Below are 22244 nucleotides of genomic sequence, written 5' to 3' on the forward strand. Positions count from 1 at the left end.
CCTGCTTTGAATAGTACTAAATGGAACCAATTTTCAACCAAAAACGAGAAACCAACCACAAAGTTGAAAATCAAAGTTTTCTTTTCGTGTGTACAGATAAACAAAAATATTAATACATTTATCACTCCGTTCAGTATCTAAATTATGATAGTGATAGAAATAGTAATAAATATAAATCCGTGATGAATTAAAATTATGTTAATAAATATTTTCAAAAACGTTAATACATGTTAAAATAATGAGTATAATCAGTATAGCATATACACCATATTATTGTATTATTGTATATTAATATGATTTATGGCAATATCCTAATGACCTAATCATAATATTATTTTTGCCTTAATATGAAGATAGAATAATTGTTTTATATAAACACTAATTGTTAAATAATTAAACACATTATGTATAATATAAAACATACTAATACAATATACTATATAATATATGTACAACAAACAGTAATATTAACTTGTTTTAAATTGAAATTTTGACATAAGGTCAATTACTTAGTATTTAAGGAAGCAATTATTCACTTGTTTTAGTTCTAGTTCTAATTCAATATTATTTTACGAAGGTGAACCAATTTTCTGATAACTTAATTGTGTATCATAATTGCTTACAAACAAGACTACTCTTATAAAATCGAAAAAATTTCCCTACATTTAATTTTGTATTTAAATTTAATTTGTTCTCGTATAAAATATAATTTAACTATTAATGCCTATCCAGTAAAATAAATAATTACCTAGGGAAGTGATTGATGCGTTGATAAGACCTCAATGAACTAATGATTTTTGTATTAACATGGTTATTTGACCATAATAAATTAAAATCATTTGAATCAGAATTGACCTGCAATAATACAAAAACAATGTATAAATAAATATATGTTCTAGAATATTTAAAATGTTTTCATTTTTTACTATTCATAATGTGATACTGTACAACTTTGTGAGTACAGGGTAATAAACTAATAAACTAATAATTATTGATTATATTATAGTAACGCTTTATATTCTTATTCAAAATGTTAATTTGAAAAATCAATGGCAATAAACTAATAACTAATAAATAGGTAGAGGACAGTCACAAAAATAGCAGTGTAAGAAACAAATAAGTTTTATGTTTGGACGGACCTATGAATTTAATTTTGCAAATGTTGTAATTTTTAAAGCTACAACAGTGAACTGCCTACAATGTTTATACTCTAGTTATCATTAGTATAATAGTATGTATATTTTTATAAGTACTATTATAAATTATAACTTATCACAGGATACTACAATTTAATCATTTTTACCATTCACGTCATTTTTACCACACAATGTATACATGGTCTGAATAATGGATACATTATACACAGGGTTTGCGGCCTGCATAAAGATATTGATAAGTGGGGCAATTAGAATAATTATGAAAACATATTTAAATCGGCCGAAGTCTTCTTAAGATTAACTTCTATTTAAGAATTTTTGATTTTAGTTTGTATTAAAATCCTCTAAATTGTATAGGAAATTAAATGAAAAAATAGAAATTAAAAAATGTTTTATACATTTTTGGAGAACTTCTAACAAAATAATGTACACATTAATAATACTAAACACAATATGCTGTTATGTTACACACTTATACAATTTCACATTTGTGTACACATAAATAATAAGTATAATGGTATACCTAATTATGCATTATATACCATACTTAGATTAGACATATAGGTACTATGACAGTATGACTAATACAGTAAATACGCATTTCACACCGTATTCTATTTTAATAAACATTAATAATTTCAGTTCCGAAACCGGGAAATCCGTAGAATGATAATGCTGTTTCACTCAGTGAATAATATTACCAATGAACATAATATTACTATAGAAGACAATATTATTACGCATTATAATATCATATTGATACAATACTTTACTTACAAGCTACAACACGCACACAATAAACTAAAAATACTAAATAATATATAATAGTTATAAATAATAATGGGTACATAATATAAACAATTCGATGTTTCGACTGTAAAAAAGAAGGCTGCTATGTTGAAATTCAGAAAGAGTTTAAAATTTTAAACATAGAGTAGCCGGCTTATGAATTGAAAATGCTATGTTTCCAGGTCCGTGTGATGTGTATATTATAATATTATAATTCATCTTATTTCTCCGTTTTCGAGACTGATTTGTAACATATTTTATTATCACTTATCCACGGATCGGCTCATTTTAAGCATTTATTTAAATTAAGAGAAATATTAATTTGTTTCACGTTTAATTCAGTTTAAATTGGATTTCTTAGAACTTTCAACTTTGTATTATAGATATTTGAATAGATTGATTGTTTTGTTATTTTTATATCTCAATTTATCTGAAGTAAAATAAAAATACGATTCGCTCGAAACGATATTATTTATTATTGCTAACTACATAATATAATACTGTTCAATTTGTTAGGTAATTGTTACGTGCAATGTACTTTTTATGGAGTAGTGGTAATACGTACAACAATCATGAACTTGAATTAAACATAGGTTCAACTGACACTAGTATTAGTCAATAAGGTGGTCCCGTGAATATGTCTGTGCGTCGAATTCGTAAATAACTCGGTAGTTTCTTTTAATTTGTTCGAAGTCAGGAAGATTAATAAAATCAGTTATTATATTGTTAAATCAGAATCATTACATGACGGTGATTTCATTAGTAAGTGAATATTATATTATATACAATTAAAAAAATATATTATTTTAAATTATAATAACTCACTATTATTATTATTACTCACTCCAAATACAAATAATTACAACTTAATACTATTTTTTAGTTTTAATAATGAATACCAGACTTATACCCAATATACATTTTATAAATGCGATGCACAAAAGTAATAATATTTAGGGAAAATTAAACTAGTTCATTTTAATTATTATAATAAAACAGTACAATAATGATTGAAAAATATATCTTTTTTAATTAGATTTTGTATACTTGTATAATAAATAATAATTAATATTTTATAGGGTACCTACTTAATTTATAAAGAGCTAACAATTTAAAACTTGCTTCACCAATAATTTAGAAATGTGGTTGTATAGTAATCCGGGGTATAGTCTAGCGTTGGTCTTGGTTTGGATAATAACTATATAGTAAGTGTATTGTACTATTGTAGTAGAGAGTACTTATAACCACCAAATCACTGTTTATTTACAATAAATAATAATAATAATAAATACGAACGCCACATGGTCTAATCGAGGGAAACACCGGTTACAACCGTCAACCTTACTGTAGGCTAATTAACAACATATACTATATACATAATGAATACTCGTTTGAATCTTGTTTCATAATATCGAATACTATATAGTATAATATCAAAAGTACAAAAATCCAAAATAAAATATACAAAAATGAACAAATATTAAGTATCAAAGTAGTAAATAATCAAGATAAAATCTTACTTAACGTATTACCTAACTATTAACGAAAAAATAATTCTTTTTTATTTATTTTTATTGTTTTTATACAATAAATACCTAAATTGGCTAAATTCAATATTTATCAATTGAAAACATAACAATTAATCAATAATTATTATTAGTTATAACTGCTATAAGCATATTTAATAATTAAAATTAAAATTCTAACATTTTTTAAATATATGATATCAATGATAATCGCATCAACATAATGTACTTGGTAATTTACTGCCATCATAAGCCAAATAATACAGAAATTGTAAAACAAATAAAATACTTATAACACGTATTTTAAATTTGAAATAAACAAAATAAACTAGAATCGCAATAAATATAAAACTATACCAAATCTACAAAATACACATCAAAACTAAATTTATTGCAGTACCTAAAATAATATATATATAGATGTCTACTGCAAGTAACACACATGAAACATATTTTAAAATATTTAATAAATTATCAATAATTCTTAGTGACAAAAGCAAAATGCGAATGCAATAAATTCTTGTCAAAATTACTATTACATTTTATATAAAGCGCTATTTGGAACATGGAACATCAATATTCAATAACATATAGTTGTACCTATATAACAATATTATATTTAACAATTATAAAATATTATACAAATTTTAGATTTTGTTTTTTTTTCATTCATAATTTTTCGGATCAGTAAAATTTGTCATGCATTATGTTCACAGTTCACTGGAAAACGAGTAGTACTTATAGACTTACGAATTGTACGATGTTTTCAAAACTAAAACACGCTCTTAATAAAATGCTGATTATTTTTCATCACTTTTAATTTGAATGCAATGAATAATAGTTTCTCATTTTTTTATAATGTAGTAACAACTGACAATGGCCACCTAACCAGAATACCTTGTATTGTTGAACTCGAATACATGTCCGTAATGTGTGTTATATAACAAGTAGTTTTTATACAAATTATGGTGCAAAATTATATGAACGAATATTTGTAACAAAATATATAAATGCAAAATATTCAGTCTTTTATTTTGGTACGTCTGCGTTAATAATTTTTTATATACATGTTTATAAATGGTTACGTATCAGTGCAACAGTTATTAATCTAATGAAAATAATTCACTTGTTCTAAATTAAAATCAGTCGATCATAATTCGTTTTATTGTAATTGACAATTAATTATATTATCATAATATAATATATTTATGAACAGAATGTAACAGCAAGACCTGAAAAATTGTTAATCTAATTTTTAGACACATTTTGATGGTAAAACGTTTGTTTAAATCAATTAGTTTATATTTTAAAAATTTATAAATATTAATATTTTTTTGAAGTAAATTAATTTGAAACTTAATAACTGTATTCTAAATTTTTTTTGGTAAATATCATGACAAGTATATTTCTTTAATTATTTAATATCCATATAATTTTCATAAATATTGTCATACATTTAACTAGTATCAATTTTATTACTTTTATTGATCTGGTATTTTCTTACATTCTGTAAATTATATTATATAATTTCTTTTAATTGTTACGTTTTTCCAGCCTTTCAGGGCTGTACAATGGACATTCGTCAACAAACCAGTTTTAAACTTGTATCTTTTTTAAATACAAACAACTGAAATAATTCTAAAATAATAAATTAATAACTAATGTTTAATATACCAATTCTCTAAAACAATGTACTTATTTTAAATTTAAAATGAACATAAATATTTAGAAATATTAATTTACTCAAAAGATGCCAAAGAAGATTCGTGCTATAACTAATAATAAAATCATGCACTAAACCATATTAAATTTAAATCATTTATTTACATTATTATATACTTGTTAGTATTATTACATACTGCATCAAGTGCGTCAGTGTGTAGTTAGGGGTTTTTTATAATTGAAAATAAGAAAATAAGAACATTACAAATTACAATAGTGTACATAATATAATTATTAATAATAGGTAGGTATAGAATATATTATATAATAATAATATATAAATTATAATAAAGGAACCTTGACTTTCGTATTCGTTGATACTCTATACCGCATTATTGTTGATAGCAATTTATATTAATCATAGTATTAAGTAATAGGATGACTGATAAGTACCTATTCAAAGTATAAAAATATCTTTGCAGATGATAAAGTATACCGTAATGAATGATTTTAATTATTTTTTTTAAAAATGATTCTGGCAATAATCTTTTTGTTTTTACAATGTTACGATTATTAAACTACAATATTACAAATAATAGTTGTATTTAAAAATTTATATTATTATATTATTATTATATATGAAACGTAAATTAGTAGTTTATAATATACAACATTAACAACTATACATTAATACACTTAAGTTTGAAATCTTGTCAGGCGTGATAGAATCCCACCTATAGGAGCATTATGGATTGATTTTTATATTATGCAGAGCACAGAGTTAGTTGTTATAACCACAACAATTAATATTTATTTAACTTAAAATTTAAATAAAAATAAAAAATAAAAAATATAAGTCTTTTATCTAAAATAATAAATTTAAAATCTTTAAAGTATAAAGATATTCACCGTTAAAAAAAATAAATTATAAATACTAAATTATGAAGATAAGTTTATGAGTTTAATTAGGTATTACATTATGTTTTCAAAATATGTTTCTTGGTTATCGAAAGTATCACAAAAGGGAATTTATAAAACTACAAGAATATAATTGTCATTAAAATATAATGTAAAAGTTTGAGTTTAAATTTAAGTATAATGCCAGTATTGCTATAAAGTTAGCTGCACAGAAGTTGTATTTTGAAAAATTAATTTTTCGTTTAAAAAATGTCTATTAGAAAAATGTTTGTGGGTTTTATTTTATTGCATGATAGATGCAAAGTAATAAAATAGGTAAATATGTAATGAATAAGTAATGTAGCCCAAATAATAACATTAAAACTAATGAATAAAATCACTTAACATAGTGTTATTATTTTAATGCGTTCTTTTAAATATTTTTATTTTTTCAATAAATACTTGTGTAAAATATTTGTCACTTGCTTTATCTATAAATATAATAATATACAATTTATTATGAACACGACTCACGAGTCACGAGTAATAATAGAGCGGACATCAATGTTTCCGTATTAGTTATCGTTAGAAGATTTTACCACGGAATGGCACACAAATCGGCAAATCTATAATATTTATTACTTATATTATGGAGATATAATTTCGATTCGATTTCAAGAAACTAGAAAGTTGAAAATATAAATAAATATTGTGTTAACCATTCAGGCGAGTAATATAAAACATACGATGCGTACCTACTATTAAATAAAAACACAATAATAAATAACCGTAACGCTGGAATGACGAGGCCAGCAAGTTTAAACATATTTTAAAATATAGCACGCATTAAGCATATTTTACAATTTTGAATCATAAAAATATAATACCCATGAGTGTGGGCCGTCAAAGTATATCAATAAACCTTGGACGTTATCTGTAATAAAACGGCGTCACTGAGCTCAGAATTATTAACATTGAGCGGACAACTCGTGAACCTGACCTGTGCTGATAAATGATTACAATATGTCTTCGCGGAACATAATATATTATACAAAAGTACATCTATGTACAATAATAAATTTCGAAGTCTGAACACATATCCGGAATCGTATTAAAATGATGAATAAATATCACGGAAGTATTTTTTGTGCAAATTAGTTTTTATTGTTGTGACGTTGGGTGTATAGCCTACGTAAAATGATAATAAAATATTATGTCCGCCTTACTAATATAATATTAAGCGTGCATTGCACGCGATATGCGTATTACGACAAAAGAGATGAAGTTTTTTTCTTTTGGGTTTTTTTCTATTCTGGTCTTTAATTTACTATAATGCACACCGCACACGTACGCTAAAATGTGTATGCCGAGTGCTTATTAATAAACAATAAAATTGCACAGACATTTCAGCATTATTTTGTATAGTAACATTGAGCTTATAGTCTATAGATTTTACATATTATTTCCTATATTATATTATTATGTGGAATGTAGATGTAGAACAATACAATACGGTGTTTGACGATATTTTAATTTATAGAACAACTGGTGTAATGGTGTACCGTGAACACATTTTGGTGTACAGCCGTACAGGCATTTCAATTATTTTTTTAAGCTATTTCACCTGCAGCTGTTGCACGCATCCAGTCAACTTCTGCGTACGAGATATTATAATATTTTTTTTTCAAATACATAAATTAATGTAGCGCAAGTGGTGACGAGTGGATTGTCAATTGGGTTCACAGTTTTTTACTAAAATCTAATTTTTACTTATAAAAAGTGTATATAGAGCTTAACAGATTTCGACAACTGTGAAAATGTATACATACTAGTTGCCGGGCCCGCAATTACCGTCGGAGAGAACAATTTAAAGTATACAGTCCCAAATTGAGAAATTGTGATATCTGTAGTTATCCCACTGCATTTGGCTTACGAGTCATCATAATTTAATTTTTTTCAGTCATTTAATTAATGAAGGTAATGGCCGTATGAGACACCTAACCGGTAACGAATTTGCAAAAGCCGGTCTCCCAAATCGGTTGGCTATTTTATATACAGATAAAATTTAAATTTATCAATTATTTTGATTAATTGTTGGGTACCACAGCCATTCCAGAGACCATATTATATCTATATCACGCGCATCAGACAGAGTGTGTTTTATTTAAAATTATTAGGTATGCAACTATTTACTATTTACCTACGTATTATTAATTATTTTCTGAAAAATAAAAACAATTTAATTAACACTAAAAAAACCTACATATAACATAATTATTTTTTAGTATAATAAATATCAGTACGTTATTTACTAAACTTAAATATAAATATTTACGCTTTATATGAAAATAATAATTGTCATTCGAAAAGCGTACCTACGTTGTCGTTTTGTAGTGTCATTGTTAATTAATATTTCATACAATATAGAGAGTAAGTAAACATTTTAAAAATACAAGCTACATAAAACCATAAAATTATATAGGTTTAAAAACTAATCAATTCTTAAAGAAAACTTAAGATTTAAAAAAAACGGTTAAGTGGATGTCGCTCTGCTATACAGTAGGTTACAAGTGGGTCAATGTATAATGGGTTGTATTAAACTTGAATTCAATGATATAATATCATTGTATAAGAAAAACGATTCTGAGCGGAGACGGTTTATCAGTCGGGATGTTTTATATTGTTATTATTTATTATAGCATGTAAGTCGAATTATATATTATAATATTATTATTTTTTATTCGTTTCTATGGTGATAAACAAAGCATTAGAAATTAAAATCCCATTTTTAGCGGTTTTTTGTAATTTTTCGGTGGTTTTTCCCGCGGCATTTAATAACTATTGAGGAAATCGAAAAATGACGTCTTTAAAGTACCATTTTGATCCAATTTGCTAAAACATAAGATACTGTATGTTGAAATCGAAGCAATCCTTCTAGTAGACATTTTGTATACAGAATAAAAAAAACACCATTGTAAAACCATTAGCTTCCTCGCTCAGCTCAGAATCTAAAAAAATACTTACTATAAATAACCAAAATTATAATTATATCATATTGTTATATAGGGCTACATGATGTATTTAATTTATTAACTATACAGGTATGGTATTTCAAATTTACAGAATGTATTTTTAACAATTATTTAAATATTGGGTTTGATTGGTATTTATTATTTCCATGTATTCACTATTCTGTGCTAGTTAGTAACATTGATTTTATACTACTCATAATAAGCATAAATTTATATTATAATCAATAATAGTAGCTATAAACAACAATTCTCCGTTTTCCTGCAGTAACATTCGTAACATTTTTCGGTTCCACATAGTTGCATAAAACAATATTTAAACGTAAATAATGATAAAATAATATCGCAGTACCTACCATTTTTTGGTAGATTTGATTATTTAAACGTATGAACCAAACGCCATGACATTTTATGCACTAGATTTAACCATCAAACACGGGGAATGATTGCTTTCTCTGTTATGACTATATTATGCATTACGACACACAACTTTTAATAGTAATTTGGTATTTTTGTAGTAATGTACTAATGTATTATAGTATTATAATTTACATTTTTATGTTCCAACTCGACAAATGGATTATACCTAACTTGTTGTTCTACTCGATATAAATATTATAAACACTTTTTTCGCCTCGAGAACATTGAATAGCGTTACCTTCGGGCTGTAACAACTGACAATTGGTTATTCGTAATTAAGAGAAATATATTATAATGTAATGCTCCTACCTACGTGTCTAAGTTTGTTGTACAAAATGTTTTATACGATTTTTTAGGGACCTCTATTAACAGGAGCGAATTTAATAAATCAACACCGCTGACCGTGCGAATAATTAATCACTATTATAACATGACGTGTGCTTACAGGTCGAAAATTCAGTGATCGAACAGCTAAAAGAAAAATGCCTTGTCGCTACCAACCGGGAAGCCTGCTGAGCCTATCAGAGGACAGAGTCGTGTCCGATCTGGTGCAGACATGCTACCAGATGCACGAGCTGGCCCGTCGCAACGGGTACGCGTCGCCGTCGCAGACGTTCGCGTTCGCCCGACACCGGATCCGGCCGTTTTGGGCCGCGGCCGTCCCCGCGCTTGTCCGCCGCCAGTTGTTGACCAAGTGCATGGCCGTGCTGGCGGATGCGATCCGCGAGGGCCACTCCGTCAGCGCGGCGGCGGACAACGTACCGTTGTACCTGCTTGGCGTGATGCTGGACGGCGACGTCAGGGAACTGAGGGTTCAACTATGCTGTTACTACGGGTGTAGCCACCAGACCGCTTTGCTCAAGCTGCTGGCGCAAGAGGCCCGGGGCCTAGAGTCTCTAGAGCTGGTCAGGCCGACGCTACTACGTTTAGGTATAATATATTATAGTATTATGTACCTACCACCTATATTATTCTATGAAGGTTCGGATGTTTATGCAAATAAATTATTACCAAATAAACTTTTACCTAAAAAATAAAAATACCCAAATTATGCACACAAAAGATTGTTTAAAAATGTATATTGCTTAGCTATAGCTATATTATTGGGAGGACAGATTAACACTGGGAACACTAGACGCTTATCATACTGATGGTTAGGCGGGTTCTCCCCTACGTGGAGTCGGGAGATTTTATGTATTATCCCGACATTTCGAAAATATTTTGCTTTAAGCGAAGTGAATCGAATGTATTTGATAATATTAGTAGAAATCGTACTTACCAACGTATACAGTTAGCTATAAAAGCGTATAAAGTTTCGATACCAAAATTAATTTATTATAAAAAGTAAAATAACCAATATAAACCTAAATCTATACATCCCGAATCGGAAGGTACAAATTGTTTCCACCAGAGAGCGTTTTGCTTCCCCAATACAGATATTTTAAAGTAAAAAATACTAAAATATTACATAAAATATTATATTATATTACCCGAATATAGTAATATGCATTTATATTATAAAATTCCGAAAATATATATTTATAAATAGAAAACCGAAAAATATGTAGGTATATAATTTGATTTGATTTTGATTAATCAAATGTGTAACTATAGTTTAGCAATTAATTAGATGAAGAGAACAAAAAATTCAATTTCATAAACATTCGAGCTTCTTAAGTGTATTTTACACGCGACACACCCTATGCACATTAATGACGGCGACCAATATTCATTGTTATTGACTATTGTTGTTATATTACGGGGCTCGTCTCGTTATCGATTATTCGATCATTTAAGTAAATAACCACACTGAGAACAATAGACAATACACAGCACTATGTCTATAGCAGTACTTAAGTGCATACCTATTGGCCTATTACCTATTATAGACTATAGTATCATGTGTGTATTTGTATATAGTGTAAACTTTAAAACGTTGATAACTGTTTGAATATGTTATGGAGATTTCAAATCATTAATCGAATATAATATTATAACAGTAATGATAACGAGTGTGGTTTTGAAATGGATTTTTTCACAGAATGCTTGCGCATCACTAAAATTGTGTTTCAATAAGTGTAGATAGATTTATAATTTCAGCCGTATATATTTTATAAATGTATTTTTGGTCATTTATATTCTATTTTTTTTTGTATGGATTTCGGACTAAAAGATATGTATTTTAAAAATGACTTACGTTCTGAATTTCTGAATAACCGCCGATTACGAGTACCGGTAATGCGTGAAAAATAAAAATTGATGACGATGACGACGTTTGTAGCTAATACACGATGACACCCTGATACAATACAATGACGTTAAATGTAATAATATTATCTTTTAACTTTTAAGAGGATGTCAGTGTACTGTTTGTTCTCTGTCCTTGACTCATGCGCAACATAGCAAATTTACGTTTAGCAGAACCAACCCAGTGTTAGTTATTATTTTTAATTTTTAATATTAGTGTTGTAAATCAAAATTTAAGTTAAAAACATAACCTGTGTCTCTAAGTTAGCTATCTTATGATATTTTAATTTTAATGTAAGTTAAAGTGAGGAAATTATTACAATTTAAAAATGCTAATAAATTGTATGAAAATTAAAATATTGCAATAAAATCCAACATAGGAATACAGATAATGTTATTAGCTGAGAGTTTGATAATTCACTATTCCACTCTAATATCAAAAGTAATAAGTAATAACACAGGGTCATTAGAATAGTTCTGCGAAACATACATTTGCCATGTTGCGCTTGGTCCAGAGAGAAAAAACAACTGGTGCGTTGACATCCTCTTAAGGTCATAAACTCATAAATACATTGTTTATTATAATTATAAGATATTTTTAAGAACATTAATATCCATGTCCTATTAATGAGTATCACAAATCATACTACAAAAATATTAAGTTTATAAAAAGTCATTAACGGCAACAACAAGGTGGACCGATTTTTAATTCGACCAACATCCTAAACTAGATTAAATAATAATGCACGCCAAAACTATTATAGATATTTTTAAGTAAATTATTATTGGTATTTTTCAGATACACAATTATTTCAGTCAGTATTGTTATCAATGAGTAATTTGAAACGTTTAGTTTTAAAAAATATAGCTTGCGATAAAATTCTCAAAACTATTGGACAATCGTGTTCTCAGCTGGAAATACTAGATATATCTCATTCAAGTCAAGTAACAGATAACGGTATAAAACACCTTTTACTACAAATTGAAATTAAAGACAAAACAAACAATTTCAATAAACGTAACATTCATTCAACAACAAAAATATCCTGGTGGCACGTTATAAAAACACTATCAAAGTAATTGTACACCAGTAGAATTTATTAAAATCTATTATCAAATTTTTAAATATAAATAATTTTGTTTTGTTTTCAGAAAACTTAAAATTAAAACTGGTCGACGAAATAAAATAAACGATTTTTCATTTCTCCTGGAATATTGTCAAAAATCAACAAAACTGTGTTCTACATTAAACACATTAAATATTGCCAATACTAGTGTCACTAGTAATGGAATTCTAATAGCTTTACAGAATATACCAAATTTAGAAACTTTAGGTGAATACTGTCATATTGGAAAAGCTTTAGAATTATTGGATAAATCCACAATACCGTCAACTAAGCTTCAACTGACAATGGCTAATGCATGTCGTACAACTTCCTCAAGACTACAAGTACTTTGCAACACATGTACAAAACTAAACAGACTGACTATCACTGAGCCATTGCATTCGCCACTCATGCTAAGTCAACTTCCAAAAACACTAACAATTATAAATTTACAAAACGTTCCTACCGAGCACGCATGGTTAGATGGCTTGTACACATTTCTTTTAGGGCCACAATCGCAAATTCTACGAGAGTTGTTTTTAAAATTTCGAAGAGATGAAGTTTCACTAACAATTGACTTGAGTATTTTCTTACCTCAATTGGCCAATCTTGAAACTTTATCAATTGATGGAGTGGAATCATCATTATATTCAAGTTCATCAAATATTACATTAAGAAATCTTGAAAAAATCCAACTCAGTAAAGTCGACCATCCAAATACTTTGCAACGTTTAATAGAATGTACACCAGAACTGAAAGTATTACATGTCTATACTTGTTTGGGATTAAACAGCTTAAATTTCATAGAATTACTTAATTCTAAAGATACGATTCCGGCAAAACAAATTTCAAAAAGTTTAAACTGCCTGTATATTAATGATTTGCCACATGGAAATATTAACACGGTTAAATATATCATAGATTTGTGTCCAGAAATAAATAAAATTGGTAATATAAGTAATTGGGACATTAGTCAAGAAGAGATAAAAGAATTGAATATGTGGAAACATCAAAATAATTTTAAGTTAGAACTACATGCAAATTCTCATTGGTTCTGTTCAGAATGTTTTCCTATTTTATGATATTTCATAAAATAATAATTTATTAAATATTTAAACATTGTTTTATAATATGTATAAATATATTAGACATTGTAAAACTATTAGGCAGTTATATTGAATGTTGCATAATGCTTATTATATAATATTGTAAAATATACAATATATATAATGTAATAATATATAGTAATTAATAATTATAGTCTTATAGATATTTAATATTTAATACTAATATATAATATACTACAATGAAGTAGAAAAAATCAGATTTGTAAAATCTATATCAGATTATAAAAAAAAAAAACTATTGTTATTGACTAATAATTGATAATTATGTGACTATATTATAAATTTACTATAACAATATAGTTTTATAATTTATTTTTAAAAATAATTGTGTTTTATTCATATTTAATATTAATAGTTATATAGAAGTGGCTGAATAAAATTTCTGATCCCCTTTAAAAAATATATATTTGTGGCCCAATAACCTTGGTAATAACATATAAACAAAATACTGGACTAGTAGCAGGTAGAATCTTTTTTAGAAAATTTTAATTCAATGTAACATTAAGTGAAAAAAATTAATATCAATCCCATAAAGTATAGTCCACTTTTAATAAACAGTTTTATTTAATTTTATCTTAAAATAAATTATCAAAATATGAAAACAATTATACCTAATGATAATTTAAAACAATGTTTAGCTGTTTTTCAAAATATAATAAAAATGTCAAAAGGCACAATCAATATACAGCTTTGAATAACTTTTAGAACTAAAAAATGTTTTGTTTGTGCACATATTTAAAAAGCAACAATAGCTTTTTATTGTTTTCTGTGAAAGTAATATGTTACTGTTTTATTTGTTTGATCAAAAATGTAATGTTACGAGTCACCTACTAGTACCTACCATTATACAGTAATCTGTTTTTTAACCTTCTTTTACCATGCGATACATCATAGTAGGTAAAAGGTATTTACATATTTGTCACGTTTCCAACAGTATCATTTTATGTAAACAAAAAACTATTTAATATTATTTTTGTATTACACGCCTAAGGTACAAAACAAACATCACCAAAATTATTTGAATATCAACTTATACAATGTAACCCAATAAGGTATGTTATATATCATATTATATACAATTTATATTACAATGAATCATAAAATATATTACTCATAAAAATACTTATATAAAAATGATAGCATAGTTTGTTACACTGAAAGTCAAAAAGACAAAAACAGTTGTTGGAAGGGAAGTAGTGGTAAAAAATGATTCTAATTTTTTTTGTAGAATGTATATAATAGCTGAACGGTTATTATTTTATTATATTTTCTAGGAATATTATTATAAAATAAATATTTATTCATAACTAATAGTCAATAATATAATAATGCTAGTTCTATGAAATATAATATATAGGTACCAATATACCTAAAGGTATTTTCTGTATTAATAAGGTTACATATTTTAATGAAAAGATTTAATTTATATTATGATTTTTCTTTATGAAGACATCTCAGTGTCTCACATGCATGCGCTGTCTCCATATTACAAGTGCATAGCAATATAGATAACACAGCAAATTAACGTTTAGAGTTCTCATTTAGCTTTGTTAGTTTTACTATCACAGTGAATTTACCTATTATTAAACTCAAATACAAGAATACATCAACATTCAACATACTCTGAGGTTTGTTAAAAATATGATTTTGATATTTTAATTTTGAAACAAGTTATAAGCGTGTAAAATATTACAGTATAAAAATGCTCAAAACTCGCTTCAAAATTAAAATATGAAAAAACGCTCCCAACAAACCACAGAATATGTTGTTACCTTTAAATCTACCAATACGTAAAACCACTCTCATATTAAAACTAACAAAGCTAAATGTGAACTGCTATAAGTAAATGTATGAAATTCAACAAAAATGTTTTGCATTTTTAAGATGGAGACAATACTGTGGGTAAGACGTTGTCAATATTTTAGTATACCTATACTAGATTTATGCATACATACAAATTAAAATAACAAAAGAAACACATTTAACAAAAGCTAAGTCTATCTAATCAAATACAATTATCTTTAAACATATAATAATATTAAATTTATTATTTTAATAATAATACTTTTTTGGTAGGTAATAAGTAATAAACTAACTAATAGCTATTCTAAAATAAACTATTAACAGTTATGAAATCTGTTTTGGTATTGAAATATTATATTTCTTTGTATATTTTCATTTGATAGTTTGATTCATGGCTTAATATATTTGTTATGGTTTGATTAATGTGCATATTTTAATCCATAACTTATTATTTATCATAATTTTACTTTATGTTCGGCTATTTTTTTAAATGTCTTCAAAACTAAAAACAAATAGGATTTGTGATGTAAATTGGTTAGATTCATTCATAAAACAATTAACACTGTAATATATATGTTCAATAATCCACCACCGTCCACCATCTAATTGTTGTCAGTACAAATCAAATATATCTTTAAAAAATAATAAATACATTTCTTCAAAAGTAAAGACAATTTTGTAATGTTTACATGTTTAAACATCACTATTTTGAAGTATTTTAGTTTTAAGACTGAACAGAATATTTTTTACATTTTTATTCTCTAAAAATGTGTATTCTGACAGTTGTAGGTATTGTCATTTTCAATTCAGATAGGTACCTAAAATGGTATCAATTAATTTGGTTGAATTATTACTGATTTTGTGATTACTGATTACCTATTGAAGATCACGGCAAACATCAAGATTTAAAAAAAAAAAACATTTCATTAACTACATACTAAACAGGAACTTTTTCAGAAGCAGGAATTTTTCATTTATGTATATATATATCTCATAGGTAAATATAAGAAAAATAGACAATTTTATTAGGACAGGCCAAAAGATAAATATGAAAAAAAAAATTCTATTAACAAAATAAGTTTTTAATTTGAATTTTAAATTCTATATTAAGTTAGTATGTTATCAAGTCAGTATTGGGTCAAGCTATGGCCTGACCCGTAGTTTCATTTATGTGGGTAAAATAATGTTTGGTCTTAAGAAATTATACAATGCTTATAAATATTATAATATTATTATAGTGATAAAAACATTTGTCCCTGACTCACTTTATAGTTACTATTTTAAATGTCTGTGTAAATTTATTACAATAGTCTCCATAGCTTAAATCTTAAGAAGGATATTAATAAATTTGACTAACGTATTTTTGAGGTTTATAACTCAAATAAAACTTACATTACTTGAAGGGACAAAAAAAATGAGTTATCAAGGTTTTTGAGTTATTGAGAGTCAATTAATGTATATTAATGCTTAATAGTCAATATCAAATATCAATATTAAATGGTACATATTATCATTGTCCATTGAGTATATTATATTGTACATGATATATATAATATATACTCAATGATATTATTCATTATGTCTCACTCACTAGTAACTTGGTTCTTGTTAGTGTCTTTTTCCAACTTTTTAAAATTTTTACTCTAAAGAAAGCCACAATTTGATTTGGTATTTTTTGGTTTTGTATTTCAAATATCTAAGATCCAATTTAGGGGAATATTTTGTAAGTTAAAATATTAGTTTTCATCCAGTTTATAAATAATCAATATGTTATGTACTAAAGTTTAGATAAGAGATAGATAGAGAAAAGTGCGTAATATACAAATATGATGTACAAGAACAAAATATACATCCTGTTTACAAACCTCTACTCTACTAAATATTGCTACCGGTTTTACTAAAATTATTATAACTAACAAAACTATCACTATGATACATATGTAGGTACTAAAGACCCTACTGGTATGATCACACAAAATAATGTTATTGAGATTAAAATACAAATTTTTAAATTTTTATTGGAAAATGTACGCAATTTGTTTTTAACGAACTTAAACAAACTTTACACAAACTGAATATTATGGTTAAAGTTTCTCACCTCACGAAATCCATGGTTTGCGAGTAAAGTTAACACCAATTTTGAGTCAACATTTAATAATTTAAATGACATATTGACCAATTTCCAAGGGACGTCATCCAATGGTTGATCCAACGCTGATGGATAAAAAACACACGTTTTGTTACCATTTGAAGAATTATTGAAGACATACTTTGTGTAATCGTTGTTATTTTTCCCACCCTTTGAAGTGTTATTCATTTTGCATTAAGTAAAAGTACTAAGTCGCAATACGATAATGCAAATCTACACAATAATCTAAACATTCGTGATTAATTGATTAATTTTTGTGAAATAATTTTATTGTAGGTAACAATGTATGAATACCATCGCATTGATCTAACATAGACAAGTAATTTGTGTATTCTATATGACTATATCTATTATCTAAAAAATAATAATGTTATCATAGCATCGCCATTTGGCAATAATAATGAAAAGCAAAAACTATGGTAATGAAAGGAAATAATGATTTTAAAAAAACAATAACCATTATCAAACGCAGTGTTGTGTGTTTATGTTTTGCTATCACTATGGTTCTTATCATAATATATCCATATTCCATTATTATATTATTATTATGCACCGACTTCCATTATACAATATTATTTGATTCAGTAGATAAATTTCGTGTACACTACCTTGTACCTACTATAATATAGAAATACTATAAAGAAATCTTATACGATAGATATCTTATACCATATACTATATACATATGGTTATACATAAAAAATACAAATACAAAAGGTTTATTGGTTTCAATGCATTTTAAGTAGGTATTACGTATAATACATAATATCCTAGACCAATATTTTAATGGACAGTAGCGGTCTCTCACGGTCACAAGACCACGGGCTCTGTTGTACCTACCTAATAAGTAATCGTTATTGTGAAGCAGTAAAGTAAGTGATCTACCATCTACGCATTTCATCATTGCACACGTTTGTTCAAATTACGGTGCCAGTACCCATACTAGCTGTAGACTGAACTACTGAAGTGATCTAATCTATGAATGCATTTTCAATTTAAAGCGTTTTTTCGCAACAATATCTCGAAGCGGTGTTTTAATGACGTTTGTTTATCAATTATCGATTTACCTATGGAAAATACAAGTTCGAAAATATCGTTTTAAATTTTCACTAAATACGTCCGACGCACGGCTGCTAATAAAATACCACTAATAAATAACAACTCAATTTATCTGCAATCCGACATTCCTAGTTAAACGAAATTGTTATTTGATGAGATATGGGGATATTGTGAATAGCCTTGAAGTAACGTGTATTTAGGTTTCGGTGTTTCACAGTTCACACACACACAGTCACACCTAAGACACAGGTTTCGAATATTAATTTGATTTACATCATATTTATCATATTGTTTTCATTGATATGTCAGCCTCAGCAATCAACAACCAAAGCCTCTTCTTTCTATAGTTTCGCCCATGTGATTAAGTTATACAGCCGAATCAATTTTAAATGACAACAATTTTGTATTTCGTTAATACACCTCATGGCTCTTACCCATATCTACCACAGTTTTTAAAAATGTACATTCAATAAATTCTCATATTGTCATTGAAAACGATTTCCTCCCGTTGTCACAATGAACCGGACAAGACGCCAAAAACAAGACTCTCTTAATAGTTGAATGTTGATACTGGATACCATAATATAATATTAATTATAGTAGGTAACAATCTTTGATTATAATTATTACTAGTATTTAATATTTTTACTAAAAAAATATGTCTTAAATTACATTAAATAGTTGATTGTATGAATTTAAATAATAATACGTACCTTTAATTTTAATTGTACTGTTTTGCACTATTAATTGTCTATACTCTATAATCTATGAGTGTGGTTGTGTGAAATGAACAATAATGGGAATATTATTCATCAGTGACCAGTTAGCGTAAAACTTCATACTCTTAAACAATGGCGAAATCAGAATTTTTTCAATGGGGGGAGTGATCTATATTTGTTAGAACATAGACATTTTAACTAAAGAAAAACAATCTGGTACCCACAATCCATACAAAACATTTTTCATGAATATATAGATCAATGTTTAATAATAAGTAATAACATTTTAGAATTAATGCAGCAGAAAATACATGTATGTATGTGTATAATTACAAAAAAAAGTAAAATAATTCACAATATAAAATGTAAACGACGTTTCGAATTAGCTAACGTCTTTGTAATTTCTTCAGATGATATACTGACGTCGAAACGAATATTTAGAGAAGCTGGTCCATTGAGTCTTGATTTTCATGTTGAGTTTCTTAAATAATTTTTTATCCTTTTCTGAGTGAAAAATGATTTCTCAGCTTCTACGTGGAAATATAGATCAATAGACAACTTTTGATATATACGATCATTATTTACTGAGACATTATATTTAATATATTACAAACTATTACAAAATATTTAGTAACCGACTTTTATGGTACTTAACACAGTGTACACCAAATATAAAGAAAAACGTTACGAGATCCGTTGAACATAGTAGTATAAATTTACGTATTATATTTTGTATGAAGATTGTGTTAAAAATTACAATTCGTTGCGAGATTCGTTTAAATATAATTAATAATTATCATATTAAAAGTCTCGCACACCACAAGATAGTTGAGGTAGGTACTCTGCGAGATCCACATTAAAATATTGTATACTTATATCAATTGATTTATTTTGAAAATCACTGAACACCAAAATACCAAACATAAATAAGAACGTTACGAGATCCATGACAGTACGTATAGTTACGTTACATCGTGAACAATATTAGTAATATTACATGCGGTTAGGTTAGGTTAGGATGCGGATATTATAATACCTATACCTAATTAATAAATTACAATAGGCAATAGCCAATAAGTATACCTAAATTGCATCGGATGTCATTAATTGTCGTCGATTCAATAGTCTGGATTTTAAGGGCTCCAGCGTATAATTTTTTAAGGAGTAATATTTAGGCAATTCACATGTCTATGTGTTAGTAATTAGTGTGTGTTTCCGAGAATCACTGTAATGCGGCGTCGGGCAACTCTTGCACGCGCACGCACATAATATTAAGTCAATACTTCCTCGAAAAATGAAATATATTGTTGTTTGCCAAATTATATAAACTACTAAACGAGGTAGTAAATTAAACATTCGATTGCAGTTCGATTGCAATTTGGAAAACTGACTGAACTTATAAGCTACTGGAATATATGCTCTTTACTCTCAGGGAATTAATTTTTTATTTAAAATCAGCTGATGTGCCCAAAATAAACACAAATTTAACGCAAATATTTTATGGGATTTTTGAAAAAAAATGTTAATTTTAAGGTCCTTTAAATCAAAAATTGAAAATTGACTTCCTATTTACTGTCCTCGTTGACGCGTATATTGTGTTTTGATAATCTAATTCTAAAATATAAACTCTTAAGTATATAGTATATATGTATATTAATTATGTATACTGTATAACTTTTTGTCATTGGTGCATATTAAGTTACTGAGTTAAAAAAAATTCATTAACTTCCCCATCTTGGATAAAAGTACTGTGCCACCGGGCTTGGATATACATAAATACATTGGGGACACAGTGCTATAGGGCTTCGGCCTAAATACGCCACTTCAGGCACTATACGGATATTTATTATATTATATTATTATTTTAGTATATTACTAAAAAGATTTAATTTGTGTTATTTCAGTGGCGACACGTAAAGTGGTCCGTGTGAAACTAAATATTTAATTTATACGATTATGTGCACATATAAACATATAAACATATAAACATATACTAACCCACACAGCATTTGGGAAATGATAATATTTTGTGAATAATGAATATTTGACTAATAATATTTTATAAATATTTTCTTCTTATGATAAAAAATATTGTACTATATGATTGCATAAAAATGTTGACGTAATATTTTTATAAAGTTTTTGTAAAAATGTTTTTTGAAAATATATAAATAAAATATTTTCAAATATATGAACTTTTGGGCCAATGAAAATAACTAAAATATTTCCTAATTATTTACGCAAATTTTTAAAATATTTTGACAACTATTATTTTCCTGAAAATATTTTTATGTTTTTGTGATGTAAACGCTAATTTAGAACACTCAATAACTTTGCGTATAGCCCTCCAATTTAAATTCTGTTTTTTAATTGGTTATTATGACATACAAATACACATATGGGCTATATGGCTTTTTTCTTAAATGTTAACCACCTATTTTAACTACTAATTATTTTTCGTCTAATTTTTTAATGAATTTTGGTAGCTTAACCATCTTTCTATAAGTTCAAAATGTAACCAAGTTACAGCAAATCAACAAAAATAACTGCAAAA

General features: G+C 26.8%; 2 protein-coding genes across 6 annotated transcripts in view; one reads left to right on the forward strand and one right to left on the reverse strand.

Annotated features, from left to right (window-relative positions):
* The window catches only part of LOC132934511 (tubulin polyglutamylase TTLL5), a 35733-nt gene extending 17382 nt beyond the window's left edge, over positions 1-18351 (reverse strand). For 2 of the 5 annotated variants that reach the window (XR_009663032.1, XM_061000823.1), the window contains exons 1-2: positions 17862-18351; positions 749-855 (exon numbers count right to left, since the gene is read on the reverse strand). Coding sequence is in view for 3 of the 5 variants with exons in the window: in XM_061000823.1 (XP_060856806.1) it covers positions 749-855; positions 17862-18080 (326 nt within the window). In the remaining 2 variants the exon portion in view is untranslated. Of the gene's footprint in view, positions 1-748; positions 856-11677; positions 12282-17861 lie in introns of those variants that run through there. The other 3 variants (XM_061000824.1, XM_061000826.1, XM_061000825.1) reach the window with 3 other exon arrangements.
* On the forward strand, positions 2551-14190 carry LOC132934513 (uncharacterized). The gene is made up of 4 exons (XM_061000827.1): positions 2551-2708; positions 9928-10410; positions 12527-12803; positions 12880-14190. Exons 2-4 carry the CDS (start codon positions 9963-9965, stop codon positions 13913-13915), a joined length of 1761 nt encoding a protein of 586 aa, XP_060856810.1. The 5' UTR covers positions 2551-2708; positions 9928-9962; the 3' UTR covers positions 13916-14190.
* Positions 18352-22244: the final 3893 nt, after the last annotated feature.

The sequence above is a fragment of the Metopolophium dirhodum genome, chromosome 1 (assembly GCF_019925205.1).
Source record: "Metopolophium dirhodum isolate CAU chromosome 1, ASM1992520v1, whole genome shotgun sequence".
NCBI classification, from domain to species: Eukaryota; Metazoa; Arthropoda; class Insecta; order Hemiptera; family Aphididae; genus Metopolophium; species Metopolophium dirhodum.

Bases quoted from the DNA above. Each gene is read 5' to 3' on its own strand.
- LOC132934513 (XM_061000827.1), top strand. From the start codon at position 9,963: ATGCCTTGTCGCTACCAACCGGGAAGCCTGCTGAGCCTATCAGAGGAC. The intron at 10,411-12,526 runs GTATAATATATT...GGTATTTTTCAG, and splicing joins GCCGACGCTACTACGTTTAG to ATACACAATTATTTCAGTCA. The intron at 12,804-12,879 runs GTAATTGTACAC...TTTTGTTTTCAG, and splicing joins GTTATAAAAACACTATCAAA to AAAACTTAAAATTAAAACTG.